Source organism: Talpa occidentalis, unplaced genomic scaffold, assembly GCF_014898055.3.
Source record: "Talpa occidentalis isolate TD23 unplaced genomic scaffold, MPIMG_talOcc4v2.1 talOcc4.10, whole genome shotgun sequence".
Taxonomy (NCBI): Eukaryota; Metazoa; Chordata; class Mammalia; order Eulipotyphla; family Talpidae; genus Talpa; species Talpa occidentalis.
Window position 1 is genome coordinate 101,711,872 of NW_023600993.1, and position 19,180 is coordinate 101,731,051.

General features: G+C 55.3%; 1 protein-coding gene across 1 annotated transcript; it reads right to left on the reverse strand.

Annotated features, from left to right (window-relative positions):
* Positions 1 to 1,411: 1,411 nt before the first annotated feature.
* ZNF217 (zinc finger protein 217) lies at positions 1,412 to 18,818 on the reverse strand. Its single transcript, XM_037500610.2, is given in 8 exon segments — positions 1,412 to 4,049; positions 5,334 to 5,464; positions 6,438 to 7,031; positions 7,034 to 7,873; positions 8,515 to 8,631; positions 11,223 to 11,303; positions 11,306 to 12,983; positions 16,043 to 18,818. Coding segments are annotated over 6 exon segments (3,051 nt in total). The 5' UTR covers positions 12,615 to 12,983; positions 16,043 to 18,818; the 3' UTR covers positions 1,412 to 4,049; positions 5,334 to 5,354.
* Positions 18,819 to 19,180: the final 362 nt, after the last annotated feature.

Here is a 19,180-nt window from a genome sequence, read left to right on the forward strand (position 1 = left end):
TGACATTTGATTTTTCAGAAAAGCATGCTCTCTTCATCCCTAAGAAAAAAATTAAACATTCTTAAAGTCAGCCTGTGCTGCTATGCACGGGACGCTCCTTTTTATGAGAAGAGGATTTAAATATGCCTGCATCTATGCCTGGCTTTTCAAAGAGAGATAAATCAAAAACTAATTTTAAAAAATGGTCACTTTATAGAAAGAACAAAGTGAACGGATGAAAAGTTGGGCTCCTCTGGGTAGAGCTGGTTTTGTAATTTTGACTATGAAACTGCATGTTTCACGTAATAACACAATTATATTCAAAAGGGAACAAAAGCAGAGTCCAGCTGCATGACGCCCCCACACACAAAGGCGGATTCAGACTCTGCTTCTCCTTGATTAGAATTACTCAGTGGAGACCAGAAAGCCCTGGAAGCCGCCACTGCCCGCCCAGCCCGCCCACCCCAAGTTCCGGATTCAGGGGGAATCGGTGACTCTGGTAATTCTCATTTCTAGCCACTCCCCAGGTGAGGATGATTGTGCTAGCCTGGGGCCAGACTAACAGAACGACAAACAAGTATCTGGAAGCTTCCATGAGTGACCAGGCCATTGGTCACTGGCCTTGAGATTTGTTACAGGTACAAGGATAAAGCCCCTGAGTCCCTGTGCTGGCGTCACCAGGGCCCAGGTCTTCAGAGGACCAAATATGTCAAACCAAGCCCGAAACATCTCAAATTCAAATTACAAATAGCAGCATATGCAGTTCGGTTTTTCTTCTTCAGAACCTGCCCATTTCTTTGTTTCGCCATCAGGCCCAGCAGCGGAGCATCCCTGCGGGGGAGCCGCTCACCGCCAAGTCACCCTTTCCAATGACCACTTCCCAGAAGGGCCAGGATCCGTGGGGAATCCCCGTCTCCAGGTGTGCGTCAAGGTGAGCTCAGGCCCCCTAGTCCTACAGCTGAGGGCCTTGAGCTGTTTTTAAAACTCCGAGCCCACCTGAACGCACCTGACGGGCCTGTGGCCAGAGATGGCATCAAAATGGCGCGCGCAGTGGTTTCAGGCCGTCCAGTGTGCAAAGGCCCACGACTCGTTGCCAAATCCCCAAGTGCATTCAGGGCTCAGGTCTGGAAAAGGCAGGAACCACCACCTCCTTGCCGGGGGAGGGGCGCGAAACCGAGCAGTTATCCTTTCTGGCTCAAGCATTAGTTTGGGGAAACCACAGCACAAGGGATTCCCAGCTAATAAATGAAGGAATCACAGAACTTTTAAAGTCACCCCCTGCACATTCCCAATGCCCGATGGGGTAACCCCAGGGAGGCTGGTGGGGACCTCATGGGCTGGGCAGTCCACCAGGCGGCCCGTGCTCAGGGGCACTGCAGGATGGAGCCAAGCGGGAGCCTCCAGGGTGACGCCGGGCCCCTCCTCCCAAATGGAGTTCAAATCTGTCTAAACCTCAGGATTTCATTTATACATGTATAGACCTTACTAAAGGGAGTGGAGGTTACACGAAACCAAATATGCAATAAACACAAACAACGCAGAGCAGACAACCTGCAACTTTCGGGGGGTGTGTGGAAAATCAGCTAAGCCGGGTGGTGCATCTCCTTGGGATTCCGGTCACCAGTGACCAGCCCCGGAAGACATCCCGGGGACCCTGGGAGCAGACGGGACCGACCGCAGGCTCCCCCCTCGTCACTTGCTTGTGATGGTGAAAAGGACACACACTATACAGTGTTCTGGGAATAAAAGTAAACTGTGGTTGAGAGACTTGCTTTACTGTGTGTGTGTGAAGGGGTGGGGGAGGCCTGGCAAAAAGACCGGCCAGGACTGTCACGTCTGGGGGTGCGCTGGCCTGACCGCCCTGCCGTGTGTTTAAAATTGTACTGAGAAAATGTTAAATAAAATCAGAATCCAGGAACACAGAATAAAGAGACCAAAATCCAAGATTGCAAAACACCAAATCTATATTTACATCCACATATAATAACATAACTTTAAGCTGAAATATATCATAAATAAAACAAGTAATGTCTACTGTTTGACAACTTAAGTATCGACAATTAAAATAAATCCAACTGGAATGAAATAAATACATAAACAAAACCCCAACGGATTGTACCTCTATTGTACTGTTGTCTCAAAGGGAAGAAAGTGTACAAAACCAGTAGTATCCCAATAGTTAATACTGATGGACAAAAAAGGAAAAAAAAAAAAAAAAACCAACATTTTGGATACAAGGGCTGTGGAGAAAAAAAAAAAAAACTGACATTTTTATGCATCCAGAAGGGTGGTTAGAAAGAAATCCAAAAGCCCCCAAAATTTCAGCATAACATGAATTGACTTGTTTTCAAATAGATTTGGTGATTTTTTTTAAATACAGGTTTAAATTTCAGCCCTCTATTATCACATACCCCCTTTAAGATTTACACGTACAGTCACAGCAAGCTCTCTGTAACACTCACTGGCTTAGGCAAAGATCAAGTCAATTATTTGCAATTGTGTTAATCTTCAAAAATAGGCTATAAAAGTGCAAAACTAGGAAAACAAAAATCTAGATTATGTACATATGGCTCAGCTTGTGAACAGGAAAAGGTCAAGAATGTCCACTTTCCTGATGCAAAGCACTTCATTGCGATGCCAGCAGACTCTCCAACTGGGTCTCCCTGCGCGGGAGTTAAGACTCCTCTATCGAGTTCACTTCACGTTGCATAATGGGAAAACAAAAACATCAGGATTCTTCTAGAACTTTACCCTCGCTCGACCGAGAAGGGCAGGGCAAGAAAGATGAACAGTGCAAATTTATTTTTGAAAGTTTCTTAATAAAATATCTTGTGGCTGCTAAGCCCATGTGCTGCGAAAACTCGGGACATGGACAGCGTGTCGAGGGAACAAAAGTTTAAAATGTCCAGGGAGCCAGCTGGTGGCCCACCCCTCTTTAAAAGCTAGACTGCATATGCACTGAGAAAAATGTTGCTGCTTCAAAACAACCAAAAATGGGAAGGCGGCCGAGGTCTCGAAGCAGAGGACCTCTCCCAGATTCCCAGAAGGCTCAGCCCGGAGCTCCCGACTCAGAATCGAGTGTCGCTAATTTCACCTGAATGGTTAACCCAAAAGCCAGCAGCACCAAGTCTTCCAAACACAAACCTAAAATTGACCCTGAAACTTTTACTGCCTTTAAAATTGCTTCCAGAATAGGTAATTCACAGGTATAATTTAGCTCCCTCCGTTTCGATGCGCTAATTTGGACCAAGGCGCACCCCCGCCCTCCCCCCACCCTTTGAATTTTCCAACAAAAATGATTAATTTGCTAGAAAACAACTGTAACTTCCCATGTATAATTTGGTACGTTTACTGGGTATTTGGCTGTTCTGCAGAGAAATGCTTCTCGGCAGACACACACACTTAAAAATCCCGTAAGCCACCCCCCCCCCTCAGAAAAGCACCGGGGGGCGGGGACCTGTCGGAGGTGGGGGGCACAGGTCTAGGGCGCTGACCTCAGCGGGCCAAGACTTCCACTAATGACTGTGTTACTAGGACAACAACAGACTACAAAGGATTTAACATAATACAAATCATTGAGAAATTTTTTTAAAAAACATACATTTTCAACGAAAAGAGCACAAGTAGCAGAAACTGCTCGAAGGGACGAGCGAGAGCAAAGACACAGACAGGGTTGAAACAAGCAGGTTTACAACTTCTCTATGTACAGACTTTAACCTGAGGTGCAAGCATTATATACTTTCTCCCCCCACCCCCTGACCCAAATGATTTCTTCTCAGCAGCGCTCAAGTATGCAAAAGAATTCCACTTATTTGGTCAAATCTAAAAAAAATATTATTCCGGGACAAAATAGAGATTTCTGGTCTCCATTTGTGTACAACCAAACGTTCCAACTCTAGTTTTTATTGCTATTTGGTACAAAAGTTACAGGACAACTTTACAAAACCGTAGTGTTCCTGGCACGTCGTATGTACAGTACAGTCACAGCTTATTTCAGTAGCTTTCACCATCCGCGCTCTCAAGGGAGGAGCTGATTTAACTTCATGGAGCGTGCACACATCCGTCAAGACCTGTGGGGGAGGTTGGAGAGGAGATCAGATCAGGTGACTATAGTTTAGGAAGCAAAATAAGTGAAAAGGAGCTGGAAACAAAACTTGCTCCGTGTCAGCCGCAGGCGGGCAGCGGAAGCATCAGGGGACCGGCTGGGTGACAGGCTGGGCCACTGGGCAGTGCCAAGGACGCGACGGTGGCTGCCCAGACACCGAAGCACCCCTCCAGTCACACTGAGGCTGCCGGGGCGGCTGCCACCTCAAGAAACTCCCAACGCGGATCCGTAGGGATGGAAAACGTGTGGCGCAGGGAGCACAGGCAGGACAGGCTCGAGGGCGCACGGCCTCCCGGAGAGGAGGGGCAGGAAGTATCTTGTCACTTCACCTGCTTGGCCAACATGGGGCCATCAGCGCCACCCCAGAGCAGGGGGCTCGCCCGTGGTCAGCGGAGGAAGAGGGGCCCCCAGGGAGGGATGTGAGCCACACAGAGGGCACACAAACGGGGGCCCCGGCCCTGGGCAAACACTGCAGAAACGACTCACGGGCTGGTCCTCAAACGTCAAGAAGGGGCGACAGGCAGAGCGCGCCGGAAGGTGGCTGGGGTAGCGGCGATGCAGGCAGAGGCCAGAGTGACACTGGCAGTCACCAGCTGCCACTGGCCTGGGCCAGGACGGCGTGCCCGTGTCTGGGGGGGCTTTGGCCTCAGCCCAGCAACGACTCTGCCCATTCTACTCTACTCTTCGCTGGGAGAGAGACAACCTGGGGTGCTGCACCGAGGATGTGCCGGTATCCCTGGAAACACTGGGCAGAAGCCGGCAGGTTGGGTGCACCCAGAAGGCCCAGACCGTCCTCCCCACCCCACCAGATCTGGGGTTCGGAAAACTTCCCACTGTAAAGGGCCGGGTAGTAGTTATTTTCAGCTTCGCAGCCCATGGGGTTCCCATTTGAATGGCCCACATCTGCCACGAAGCAGCCACAGAGGACACCCAACAGTGCAGGCACGGCTGGTGCCAGCGGAATTCTACTGACAGAACCGGGGGTGGCACAGCCAGGGAATCCTGCCCCCGCCCTGCTCAGAGCAGCAGAGGTGATGATCCCAAAGTGCTTCAACCAGCGCCAGGCATTAAATAAATGCTTGGTGACTTGCAGTTGCTGTTATTAGTGCCTTTACCCTGAGCACTTTATGAAGTTTTAAAACATCTTAAACCAAAACGAAAATTAAGAACAATTTCACTTTATATGATGTTGCATAAGCTGGATAGTTTGCTTTCAATTAAATTAAGTCAAGACATTTCACAGGCTCACCTCTCTTCCCCCAACAGGAAATCAAGTTTTTTTGTCATTTGGTCGATAAGGTGCATTCCCAATAAAATTCTCGTAGTTTCTCTTCTGTAGCACGCTGCTAGATAAGTGTTGATATGACACGGGCCTTTTTCCTGGTGGAAGGAAAAAAAGTACAAAAGCGTGTTTAGAAGAAAGTCAAGCTGAAGCGACGAGGATGTGCTGTGAGTTGGTGGAGACGCATTTTCGACATTTCCCAGCTGTGATAACTGAGGAGCGCGCGCACCGGGAGAGCCCGGGTGGTCGAGTGACAGCTGAGCCGTGTGCCCGAGCACTCCTTAGCCCAGAATTTTAAGTTACTAAAGCTGAGATTGTCTCAGTACGAGGCTGTCACGGGTAAGAACTATAAAACCCAAAGAAAACGGCAGCATTAAGTATTTTAAACCCATATGCATCCCGAACCCAAACTGTGGGAGGAAAAAATTATTTTCAGAAGGGTGTTGCTTGTAACAGTCTTTCTGATAAAGTTTTGACTCCTCCGTTTTAAAAGCCACAGGTGGAAAAGGGACACTTGTAAGCAAAAGGCAGCAAAGATCCGTGCTTGGTCACATCCTGACACCATCACGGGCACGTCGAAGCCCTGCTCCGCGCCACCCCCTCTCACCCCCCCGCGGGCCCAGGTGCCCTCCCAGAGCAGCCCTAGAGGCGAACACCAAGCAGAGGGTGGGGTGGGCTTGTCTCTGGGGGACAGCAGACATCCCACAAGGGGCAGGCACGAGGGTGAGTCAAACGGTCCAGGTCCCTGGGGGAGCTGCAGGAGTGTTTGGGGGGGGGGGGGGCACCAGATCCAAAGGCCCATGATGCCCCTGTTCTGAAGTCTAGGAGGGATGGGCTACAGGAACAGAAGCACCCCAAGGCAGCTGGGCACCCCAAACACATGCAAAAGAGAAAAAACACGAACAAGTGAGGTGATGGTCCAGGGGAGGAGAGGCCAGAGGGGGCGGGGTGCTCAGCCCCCAATCCCACACCCTAAGGGCACAGAGAGGAAAGGACAGGAGAGGCTGCTCTCGGGGCAGGCGGCTGAGCTCTGGGGGCCCGGCACCTCCCCACGCGCCCCCGCAGCCGTACCTTCTAGCGCTGGGCCCGGCCCGGGACCCGCGGGGGGGCCACACGCGAAGAGTGCCCCAGAGGCTGCGTAGGGCTTCTGTGGGGTCAGCACGCCAGGGGGCTCAGGGGAGGCCGAGCCCAGGAAGCGGGGCTTGGGGGGCAGCGCCACGGGCGGGGGGCACGCACATTCCTGAGGCAGCAGCGAGGTGATCCCTCGGACCACGTGGTACTTGGGGAGGTGGTCGAAGCTCTTGCGGACAGGGGGCGCAGGCGGGTCCCCGTCGGGGGTGCCGGCCTTGGGGCGCTTGGGCAGCGGCTCAGCACAGAAGAAGTCTCTGGCAGGGGGCGCCCAGGGCCCCTCGCTCGGGGGGGCACCCTCAGCCAGGCCATTGGGGTGGCCACCACCCAGCACTGGGGGCTTGGGCCGGGCCTCTGGCCGCCGCGCCTTCTCCGGGCCAGGGGGGTGGCTGGCTTTGGGGAACACCCCCGGCGCCCCAAGGCCAGGCGGGGGCCGGTGAGACTTCAGGTTGCTGGGCGCTAAAGTGCTGGGGTCGGCCCCCACGGGGGGCGCAGCGCGGCTGGGCGTGGGGCGCTGGGCTTGGCCTTGTCGGCTGCGGGGGGCTTGGCGGGGGGCGCCGCCCTGGGCCGCGGCCGGTGGAAGGCGGCCAGCGGGGGCACGTCCTTGCCCAGCAGTGCGGGTGGGCACCCCGTGCGCCGGCTGCGCAGCCAGGACTTGCTCCTGCAGTTCTTGTGGGTGTCGGGGTTGTACTTATGCTCGAGTCTCTGGTGCATCATTAAAACTTCGGGGTAGAAGGTCTTGAAGGTACAAAACGGGCAAGTGATGCTGGGGATCAGACTTTTGCTCAGAGAGATGGCCGGGCAGCTGTGCAGCGGCCCCAGCGACAAGTTCAAGGGCTTCTCCTGGGCGTCGGGGGGCCGCTCCCCCCTCCTGTCCTTGGGAACGGCCTCGATGGCCTTCAGGGCCGAGCTGTCGGGGTGCAGGGTGCATGGGGGGCGCCCGGCGGGAGGCTCCGCCACGGGTCTCTTTTTCAACAGGTCCAAGTATGCGGGGGCGGGGCTCCTGCGCGCTCTCTCTGCAGCATCCTCTGCGGCGAGGACATTTCTGCTGAAGTCCTGAGTGTCCCTGGGGGCGGGGGCGGGGGCAGGAGAAGCGCCGCCCAGGGCGTTCTGGAAGGCAGAGGCCGCCCCCTTCAGCTGCTTCGCGGGCGGGCTGCCTTTAACATCTTTGGCACCATCAAAAAATCTTTTCAAATTTTTGGTTTGCGCGGCATCGCTGGAGAGTAGTGCTTCCTCGGCCTCAGGGGGCTTCGCGTCGCCCTTGACCTCCACCGCCGAGTCCACCTGCTTGTCCTTGTGGTGTCTCTCCAGGTGGTACCGCAGGGAGGTCTTCTGGGCCGCTGCGTAGTCGCAGAATTCACATTTGTACGGCTTTTCCCCTAGGAGAGAGGCCCCGTCACCAGAAGTTTAGGAAAAGTTGCCCAACAGACCTTTGTGAAATCAAAGCACCTAACGGAGGGCGCGGGGTCCTGCCCTGTCCACTCGGTCTGCAGCGACCTCTCCCCAGGGCTCACGCCCCAGACCCTGACCCCGCGTGGCTGTCTCCACCAGCGAGCAGAGCAGCACCGGCCAGCCCGGGCTCCTTGTCCACCAGCCCGGCCACGCGCTCCTTGTCCACCACCCTCACCCCAGCCACGCGCTCCTTGTCCACCACTCCTGGCCACGCGCTCCTCGTCCACCACCTCGGCTAAGTGCTGTCACAGGGGTGGGGGTGTCAGGAGGGCTGGGGGGCTGCGACCCCAGGCCATCCAGCTCCAGGCCCGCAGCGCCCAGCCTCTGCCAGGGCGGGGAGGAAGGACTCTCACCCATCCCGCACCACCAGGCCGCGGGCAGCTGCGCACCGAGAGTGGAGGATGCGGCTGTGACCGCTGCGTACCCAGACAAGCCCCGTCCACATGGGCCCAGAGCCGGAGGCCACACGGGGCACAGCGGCGGCCGCCCTCGCTGCCCAGCGGACACCAGCCAGGGCCCATCACCCGCGCGGCCGGCACAGGCTGTGAGAAGCCCAGCGGCGCCTCACCTGTGTGTGTTCTGAGATGAATGTTGAGGTAATAGTTGGAACGGAAGAACTTCCCACAGTAGCTGCACTCCCTCGAGGACGGAAGGTGCTTGATCTTTCCTCCGTCGTCGTTTTTATCTTAAAGCAAAGACAAAACACCGACGTCAAGACAGAGCCATCCGGGAGCGGGAGGCCGGCCGCCCAGGGAACACCCGCAGCCGCCGCTCCTGTCCCGGCCCCGCAGAGGTCGCTGCCCAAGAGGCAGCTTCGCGTCCGCCTTGAAAGGAGGCGCGTCCAGGCGGGAAGGTCCTGCTCCCCTGCTGTCCAGCTTCCCTGCTCGCCCTGGGACACGAGCCCTCCGCCGCCAAGGACCAGGGCCAGCTGTTCCCCGGGAAGCCGCTAGAGGGCGGCAGGCACCACCAAATCGCGGCGGGAGCCGGGGCTCTGGGCGGGGAGGCCCCGCAGAGCCCCGCAGAGCCCCGCAGAGCCCCGCTGGCCGCGGGGGCGCAGGTACAGGCCGTCCAGGCGCCCACACCCACCCGCCTGCCCGCGGCGGCTTCACACCTGATCTCCGCGGGTAACCTGAGCCCGGGCATCCTGTGTGCACTGGGGACACCCGCGCAGGGACGGCGACCTCAAACACCACCCCCAGACAAGGAGCCACAACACGGGGTACACCCGACCCCAGGCCAGTGGGAAGCGGAAAGGGCGGGGCGCCCCCCCTCACAACTGGGCCAGAGGTGACCCCCATCCCTTCAAACGGCCGCCGAGTGACCAGTGGCCTGGCTTGCAAAACTGTCACCTCCAACTCGAAGTCCTGCTCCTTGCACACTTCGCACCCCGGACGGCTGACGCCGGTGTGACTTTATAAAGCAGCACGGCGGCTGACCTCGCGGGGCAGGACACCGCCGTGCCGCCCCCCAGCAGGGCAGCCCCACTGCGCACTAAAGGTGCCGTGAAGACCTCAGGAAATAAATGATACGAAACAGCTGCCATTAAACCTGTTCACAGAAGCTGAGAAAAATGAAGATCGATTACTTCGCTATTTGATCTTAAAAGCAAATTCAAAGCCAGGCGGCAGTATTTACGAGATCGCCACGTCTAGGTCAGAAGATGGCTTCTTAATACAAATCCAGTAAAGTCAAGTCCCCGGATTTTTAAACGCCCAACTTTCTTCCCACAAGTCACACCCAAGCAGCTGAGTTTGTGCTGAGCGTACACCGTGCTGCGATTCCCTGCTTCCAAGCAGGTGTCAGGACTCATGGGATGTTGCATCATGTCCAAAAAAGTTATAGAGTACTTGTATTTTAACACGAAGGGCATGAGCTGTCCACATCCACCTGCCTGGCCCCCTGCTCCCTTCTTGAAGGACTGTGGACTTTCCAAGCACAGAAACCACCCCGGGGAGGTGGGGGCCGGGGGCGATGAAGCGGTTTTGCAGACAGGGAACTCAGGGCACGGAAGGTCACAAGCGACAGGTCACAAATCAGCGCAGAGGAAGAACCAGCTACACATATGTGTGCGCGCACACACACTACACACATGCACAGACACATGCATGTGTACACGAACACACGCACGCACGCGCGCTTGGTGCTCCCGGCGATCACCAGAACGATCACCGGGTCCCCTCTCTGCCTGACGGTCCAGCCCTTCTGTCCACACCACCTACTGGCAGGAGGGCCCAGCCGCCGGGGCTTCCGGAGAGGGGGCGTCTCAGGCTGAGTCATCTCCCCATGCCACCCCCCACCACCCCGCCCGTGGTGCGACATGAACCACAGTCACCTAGGGGACTACAAGTCTGTGCCCAAAGTCTTTCTATGATGTCATCATAATGAGTTTTCTAGATTTCTGAAAACGGACTGCCCCGTGCCGGGTCAGGCCAGGAAGCTCACAGCATTCTAGGCGTCTGCCCAGAAATCTGTTCTCACACCCAGCGCGCGCGCCAGCACCAGCTTCAGGAAGAGGAGCGGCCCAGGACCGGCGGTGAGACCCACGGGCCCGCGCAGACCGCTCGGGACATGAGCTCCACGGGCAGTTGCCAGCGGCAACTCTAAGGACACTCGTGGCCGCACCAGCCACCTGCTGCCTCTGCAGTGTTTTCAAGCGTCGGGATCTCTCCACCAAAGAAAGTATTCCTCGAGGGCGGTGGGCAGGACCAGGGGGGTGGCTGGACCCCCAGCCCATAAAAGCCAGCCCCACTTCACCCACCTGACTCAGCAGGTGAGCTTCCGGGAACAGCGCTGGTGTGACTGAGCTCACTGCTAATGACCATCGGGGAGCCCCCGACGAGGGTCAGTATCGGGGAGCCCCCGACAAGGGTCAGGCAGCACCTGCCCCGGAACTGCTAGGCGCCCTTGCAGGACCAAGGCAGGAAGAGCGCTGGGCCCCGGCGGCTGTGCTGCGAGGACGGCCTGTGTGAGAGCCCAGCAGGGTCCTAGCCCCAATGCCTAGGCCCGGCCCAGCGAGCTCTACGAGCGTGGTGCTGTCCAGACATCCTGGGCTCGGCCCGCCACGCACCACGCACCAGCACCCACCCCACTGGGCTGTGGCAGGCGCAGGCGCCCGCCGGGGCGAGGCGGCCGGTCAGGAGCGCAGCTGTGCAGTGACAGAACCCTAGGGCAGGAGGCCCTGCTACTACAGAAATGAGACTGCAAGGGCCAAGAGTGGGGTGACTTGGAGCAGGTGACACCGCTGCCCCACCCCCCCGCCCGGTGGGGACAGCTTACCCAGAGGGAGCCCGTCCGGGAGCCCGTCCTCGGACCCATCTTCAGAACCACCTTCTCGGTCCACGGCGCCGCTGTCGTCTGGGGGGCCGTGGGGTCGGGGGAGCACGTCCCGGGCAGCCTCCCGTCGGCGGCCAGGGGGGGCGAGCCAGCGTCGGCCCGGCGATCCCGCTTGTGCACACGCGAGTGCAGCACCAACTGGTGGTAGGTGCGGAAGGCCTTGCCGCACTCGGCGCAGTGCGTGGGCTTGTCCTTGTGGCCCGGCAGCTTGGGGTCGCCGTCGGCCGAAGGCACTTCGCCGCTGGCGTGGCGGGGCTTGTCTTTATCGTGGGCCAGGCCGGGGGGACCACCCCTGCCCGCCTTGGCCTTGCCGGCGCCGTCAGCCTGGCTCTTGCTGGCACCCCAGATCTCCCCCAGCTCCTCCTTCTCCGAGCACGAGTCGTCGTTGTCGGTGCTGCCCTCCTGCCCCGGCTGCTCCTTCACCTCCCGGCACACGGCCACCTTGCCCTTGGTGGCCAGCTGCCAGGCCTGGTAGGTGGTGAAGGGGTCAAGCTGAGGTATCCATTTGGCGGGTTGCCGGCCGGTCTCTGGGTGCGAGGTGGGTCTGAGGTTTAAAAACTGCAGGAACTCCTGCCCCGGGGCCCGCATGCCCTCCTGCCGCGGGTCGGCCTGTGTGTGGCCGGGGCCGGAAGCCCTGTCTTTGGTGTGCATCTTCCTGTGATCAATCAGACTTTCTTTATTTGGAAAGAGGAAGCCACAAACCATGCAGATTTTGTAAGGAGAGGCGATGCTCTCAGGGGCCTGGCCCTGCACCACCTCGTTGATGGTGGCAGGGCTCTCCAGGCCCGGCTGCAGCTTCCCCTTGGCCCCCGACTTGCCGGTGTGAGTCCGCATGTGATTCTTCAGAAACCAGGGCTCCTTGAACCTGCGCCCACACACAGCGCACCCGTAGGTGAAGGAGTCCTTGTGCTTCTTCATGTGGATCTCCACCTCGAAGGCCACCCGGAACGTCTGCCCGCACACCTCACAGCTCAGTTCTTCGTTTTCTTTGCCAGGCTTGTCCTTGGGAGGGTCCGTCCTGCCTTGGCTCTTATCAAGAGGGCTGAGGTACTCGGCCTCGACGCGCAGGACGGCCGGCTCGCAGAGGATGGGCCGGTGCTGCGTCAAGACGTGCTTGTTGAGGTCGTCCGCGTGCGCGAAGGCCTGGCTGCAGAACATGCAGTCGAGGGGCAGGGGTCCCTCCACCTGGGCCGTGCTCTTCTCCGGCGTCGCCCGGAAAGGCACAGAGGGCGTCCCCTTCATGGGCACGGCATCCTCCATCTCCACCTGGGGGCCCAGCGCATCGCCAATGACTTCCGGCCCGTCCATGTACACTAAGAGGGACTGAGTGGGCATTTTCCTGTCCCTGTGGGATCGCAGAGGAAGTTAAGAACCAGGTGGAGGAAATTCTGAAATTGGAATAAGGCCACTTGCGAGACTTGTCACTCACACCTCCAGCAGCCCCAGGCTTCAAAACTGGAGCAAATATTTATCATCAAAGTTCAGAAGAAAGCTTGTGTTCCCCTAACCGGTGACCTTCGAAGTCTTAGGAAGCACAGAGCGACGGTCGCTGGTTCTTTCCACTAACAGGGCGGGCAGACGTTCTGAGGCTTTGATGCAAATGAGTCAGCTCAAAGCATCCGTTCTCCTGGTCTCCATTGAGTGAGTGGTTCAGTTGAGCAAGATGTCGATTCCAGCAGCCTGGAGACAAGGGATTTCCAAAACCTGGGGGGAGGGGGGGAAATACGAACAGTGAGCTACACCAGAACAGCAAAGGCCGGGAGGCCAAGTCCCCGAGGCCCTCGCATGGAGCTGAGGGTCCCTACTGTCAACTAGCTCACCTCTGGCTACCATGTCGCATACATTGCAACCGCCCAGCACGCTCGCTCACTGAATCGTTAGCATTTTATCCAATGGACGCGCTGACTTAAACTGCTAGCATATCGACCAGTTAAGAAACTGCAGATATGGTACCGTAATGATTTAAACCTAAAATGCCAAGTTGCAGGGGAAATAAACTGTTAAATTCAGCAGAATTCATTTTGAATGTCACTAAAACGTAGCTTTCACACTAGAATGTTCGTAAATATCAAGCATGACAGCACCTTAGGCAAAAACACTCCAGCCAGAGCTTCTAGTTGTGTTACACACAGGTACGCACATGGGGACACAAATGCCCACAGCACACCAGAAGATTTCACCCCCAAACAGGAATCTTTCCCAACTCCCCATTCAGAAGCACAGAACCGCCCGGGATGGCTGTCCACCCTGCCGCGAGCGCGCAATGGATTCTGGTCCCCTGGATAACCAAGCCAGCTTCAGGGGCGCTCCCGTGCAAACTGCGGTGTGGAAACACGTACTGTAAGGAAACACATACGCACACAGCTACTTCGTGAACACACACAGTCTCCAACGGAATCCTCAGTGTGACTGGTCAGCATGTCTTCATCTTTCATCAGAAAACGGATCCTCTCATTTTTTAATCACCTTTCACAAGCGGCACTGGCCAGGTCAGACACCCCTCCCTGCCCCCCAGGGCCAGCACAGGAATTGGCTGAGAAAGTCCCTTGCTGCTCTAGCTTAAGTCAGTTAATTGCACCCAAGGAAACAAGAGGCCTGCAGACCACCCGTGCAATGCAAGGTCAAAACAAAACAGAACAAACCTAGTTTCCTCGTCTCCACTTCCTCAAAGAGCAAGGGCCAGGAGGTGCAGGGACGCCCAGGAGCTCACCTCCTCCACACATTAAAACAGAAAATGCTCCTACTTCTGTTGAGTTTCGAATAAACTAGATCTTCAACAGAAAGCTTTCCTGTTAAGACTGCAGGTCCCAGAGGAGAGAAGTGAGCAGGCACTGACCAGGCACCTGCGGGTCTCAGGCTTTGCTGCAGTCACAACAGGAGGGCAGCACAACTCTCCAGAGACCCAGCTTTCTCGCCGCCGGCAAGCGACAGCCGGGCCGCGGCTGCTTCCCCACACCTCCCCACACCTTGTGCTTCTCTGCTTAGGGCATGCGGCCCATGACAGGATCAGCCTGAGAGCCCCAAGAGTCCATGGCTCCAGGGGGTAGCTCTACCTCCACGGACAGATGCAAAAGCACATTTAAGGACTATGCTGACGAAGACACGAGGCTGTATTTGGACGTGTGACTGGTAATTGAGGTTTCCACGTCGTCATTTACTTATTCAATAAATATTTACTGAGCGCGGCGTCCCGAGCAGCACTTTAACTGGAGAGAGCACAGCACACGCGCCACACTCCAGACCAGCCGCGCTCAAGGTGTTTCCACTGGACAATGCGCAGGCGAGAGCAGGGGGCAGGACCACGGAGCTCTGCGCAAGGCCACGGGATTCACTCCAATAAGAAAAACTGTCTTTTATTTGAGGTCCTTTCCACATGTTGGTGCCAAAATGCCCGTTTTAAAAAGTGCAAGTGGTAACAGCAAGCAGTGGGGTATTTTCTAATATTCTTATTTGGCAAAATCAAAGGTAGTCAGTCCCCTGGCAGCCCTCAGCCTTTTAGATTTATTATTTGTTAGAAATCTGGCTAGTCGACAGAATCTTTAAGTATGGGAAAACTCCCCTTTTCTATGTCTGTATTTTTCCCTAAAAGACACCAACCCTAAATTCAACCTCTGGATGAGAAACCGAGGTGGGTACCTGCCTCTTATTTATCGCCAGGGTAACTGCCCATCTAGGAAATACCTGCAGCAGAGAGGGTTTCGTGTCAATTTCTGGCTGAGATTCTCAGCCATCTGGGTCAAGCCAGCCACAATCAGGCTCCAGGCCTGGGGCAGTTAGGAGGGCAGGAACTGGACAGGCCTGCCTGCCTTTTCTGCCAGAAGGGTGAAGCGGATGGGGACCTAAAGATCAGCGTCCTCTGGGTGGTCAGCAGGGAAGACCCCTCCCCCTCTCGGCCCCAGACAAATCTGCAGTGCCTCTTCCTGCAGGGAAGCTTCTGGACAAAGCCCACGCCATCCACTGTGTCCACCTGCCCGGACAGCAATCCTCACCACTCACCCCCAAAAAACGTCCCCTCCCTGGGAGCTTCTTGCTGGACCACTGCCCCGGCTCGCCCCCATCTCCCCCCACAGCCAGTGACGGCTTCCGTGGCTTCTGTTCATCTCTGAAACCGCCTGTTCGGTGCGCGTCACTCCCCTCCACTGCCACCCCCATCAAGTCGGACCCTAGGAGCAGAGGACTGGTCAGCCCACTCACTGCTGAGAGGGGTTCCCCGCCCGGGGAGGCCCCGATCCACAGGACGCGCCCCTCTGGTGCAGGCCCCAAGCCTAACTGATCTGACATTGAAATTAACTTCGATGTTCATCCCACCTCCCACCTGGCTAGTGAAGGCTTCCACCTAACTACCATTCTGTGCAGTTTCAAGAGCGTAATAAAAAGAACCCACATTTAATCGTACCATAAAGTGGATCAGCACGAGCAAAGCTGCACCCCTTGGGTTCATCGCCACGCTTACGGCCCCACCAAACTGCCCGCCAGCATGCCAGCCAGGGAGGTCGCTGGCGAGTGCCTCCCCCGCCTGGCTTGGAAACTGTGGTTTTAGAGACAGACACTGCCTTACACTTAAGTCAGTATCTCCATCACTTACAGCCAATCTGATACGGAAATAAGAAATCGTCATAGAGTGATTGCAGTAATACCCTAATAATATCAGAACATATGAAAAATAAAGTCTAGCCTACGGTTAGTGCCATCAGCCTCTTTGAGAGGAGAGTGGGGAGCTGTGTGGAGTGCCGACACAACCTTCCAGAACCTTCAGCCCCTACCTGTGGAGCCCACAGAAGCCAGCTGCCCGTCCAGATCCTGCCGATACACAGTCAACCAACTGTCAACAGAGCAGGAGGGGGAGAGAAGGGGTCACTCTGGCCCAACACCCGCAGCTTAGATGCTTCTAAACTTGTGGGGAAGTGAGCGGTCTGAGCAGACTTGGCGCACCCAGAGGCAGCCTTGGCAAAAATGTTCCTCAGCTTTAAAAAAAAAAAAAAAAGTTACACCTTTACTCGCGGTAAATGGCAGCACAGAGCCTTCAGCCAAATTCCCCAGGAACCGGAAGCCAGAGTTATTCAAAGGTTTGACCTCTGTTTTAAGAAAATACTAGGGTTTAATTTATATTGTGATGACTTAAGTTTTTTTGGTTTTTGTTTTTTTTTTTTTCAATTTACCACAACGTATTCTCTGAAAAGGAGTAGGAACCACATTGTTCTAAGTGCCTGGAAGAGCAGCCTGGCTCTCTAGGACACCCCTTCTGCACGACTCAGTAGGCAGCCACTAGGGACCAGAGCTACCCTGAGTTCTGCCACTCCCTGTAGGGTTTGAAATTAGCAAGTATCACACATCAGACAATGCTTTCAAAGAGAAGAAGTTCTTCCTGCCTGAGCACAACAAATTAGGGTAACTGCTACCCCCCCCCACCCTTGCCGACAAAGTGTGGTGAGTTGACCCTGCTCTTCACCCGGATGGACTCAGGCTGCCGCCCTGCAGGGCCAGGGCCGCCCACCCCTGCTTCGGCCCACAGGTGTCCTGCGCCTCTTGGTATGGAATTATTTCCATAGTGAGGCAGCAGGTATTAAAATTGCTCAAAAACATAAAAATTCCATCTACAGCCAAGGAATGTTCAGTATTCCTGCAAATCTTTTTTACCCCCAAGTTACTCCTCTCCAAATAAATGTGAAAACATCCAACCCCAACAAATGCCCCCCGCTGGCAAGCCAGTGGTTGGCTCCGACAGGACAGCCCAGACCTGGTCAGAAAACTTCATTTCTGTCAACTGTCCTATATTTTTTTCCTTAGTCTGACAAGTAAAGAGGACTTTACGGAGCAATCATCAGCAGAAATCAAAACCTGTAACTTTAAACCCTTCACTATTATTTCAAGGAAATCACCAAGGTCACAACCAAGGGCTAAATGGTCGACCCTGCTTTCCTAACAGAGCTGAGACGCTTAAAAGTTAAGCGAAAGCGAGAGAGTAAGAACCAGGCCGAGATGACAACCAACATGACAAGGCAGTCACAGCAAAGCTTGGGAAGTTCCTGAGGGACAGTCTCATTCTCTTCAAAGTGCACGCAAGAGCTAGGTTTTACATGCCATTAGACCACAGCACTATAAAAACGTCTTCCTGTGAGCATGTGTAAGGGTCAGTTAAAAACTGATTCACGGCGAAATCAATGGAGGTCAGTTAAAGGATCCGAATGCGAACTCGGAGCACCACATGCTAGTTTTGGTTTCAATATGATCAATAGTAACAGACACTGTGGTCTGGAAGCTGGCTTTTCAAAATCCCATCCTGACCTGAAAAGGAGAACTCTAAGGAAAAGGAATTTTAGAAAAGGGTTTTAATGAAGCAAGATTAATAAGCATTACTATCAGTGGGTTTCGATTATTACTATTTAACCAGGCCTACCTGAAATATTTTGAGAAGATTTTAAACAGGATTAACCACACCAGAGGGAGATTTCAGCAAACTAAAAACAAAACAAACTATTCTATCTTTACCTGTCTTCAACTCGCTACAAAGAAAACGCCGTGTGAACACACACACAAACAGCTCTGTGTGTGTGTGTGTGTCTGTGTACACACAGGCGCACACACACAACGGGAATCACCAGCCACGGCGCAGCCCTGCACACCTATGCCTTTTCTTCCACAAGGTCAAATGGCAAGTGCCCTTAATTATACCCAATTTAACTAACTTCAGATTAAATATAAACACAGGCCAGGCCTCTTAAGGCATGAGGTCTTTCTTTAGCAACATTTCAATTTCCCCTGCCTATCTTTGTTGTGTTGAGTAAATACTACAAGTTGTAAGTCACCTGTTTGCTTTCAAAATGAAGGGGGAAAGTCTCCTCTGAGTTGCTACCTACAATCAGCGTTCAGTAAACTTAACTAAGACAAACTCACCACCGTTTAATAGAAATCAAAACCACTTCTGGTATACCTGAGCTGACTGAGGCTATCTTGATGTAATAGATAGGACAACTAGAAACTAGAAAAATAATAATTTTTAAAGAGAGTTTTTCTCCTCCTAAGTGCAGATTCAAGAACAGGACACATCTAGCCGCTCCACTTCCGATCCAAATAGCTGCATTTTACATTCACAAGGCTTCCCGAGACTGGAAACGAAAGCACACCAACGCACAACACGCCCCACGAGCCCCTTTTTTAAAAGCCTGGCACGGGGCTCGGGGCCAAGGGCCCGGGGAGGGCTCAGAGGAAGGGGCTGGTTAAAAACAGCTCGGTGAAGCCTCAGAAGCAGGCCCAGGAATGACACGACTTCTCATACACTTACTCAGCTGTCTTTTCGGGTTAATAAGTTTATTTCTCAACTCGAACATAAAATTACCAAACTGGCCCCAAATTTCCAGTAACTCAGTCATGCAGCTGCCCGGGCAGGAAGTAGCGGGGATGTAAGTCCGCAATGTTCAAACTACAGCTGGTTCACGAGCATCCCAGCGTCAAGAAGAAAAGGGCGACCGTGGAGGCCGCCGGCTCCCAGGGGCTTCCCCCCTGCTTATCTGGAAGACGGACCAGACCAGACCCGAGCTTGCTCACCGCGAGCCGCGGAGTTCGGGGCGGCCGGCCGGTCCTGCCCTTCCTACTTCCTCCAAGCCAGACTCGCGCCCCCCGGCGGGTTCGAGCCTCTGCCCGGCCCACACGCCAGCGCTCAGGGCCGGCGGCAGCACCGGGCCCGAGATCCCCGCCCGCCGCGGAGCCCGCGTCTCGGGCCAGGGGCGCTCGTCCTGCCCCCGGAGAAGGGCCCATGAAGTTAGGGAGGCGGCGCCCCTCCCCCGCGAGCTTGGGCCACTTCCTGGCGTCTTTGTGTAACGGGGTCTTCCCTCCACGTGCGTGGAGACCCCCGCGCCCTCCCCGCCCCCACCCGGGTGGGCGCCACGGCCAGACTCTCCCAG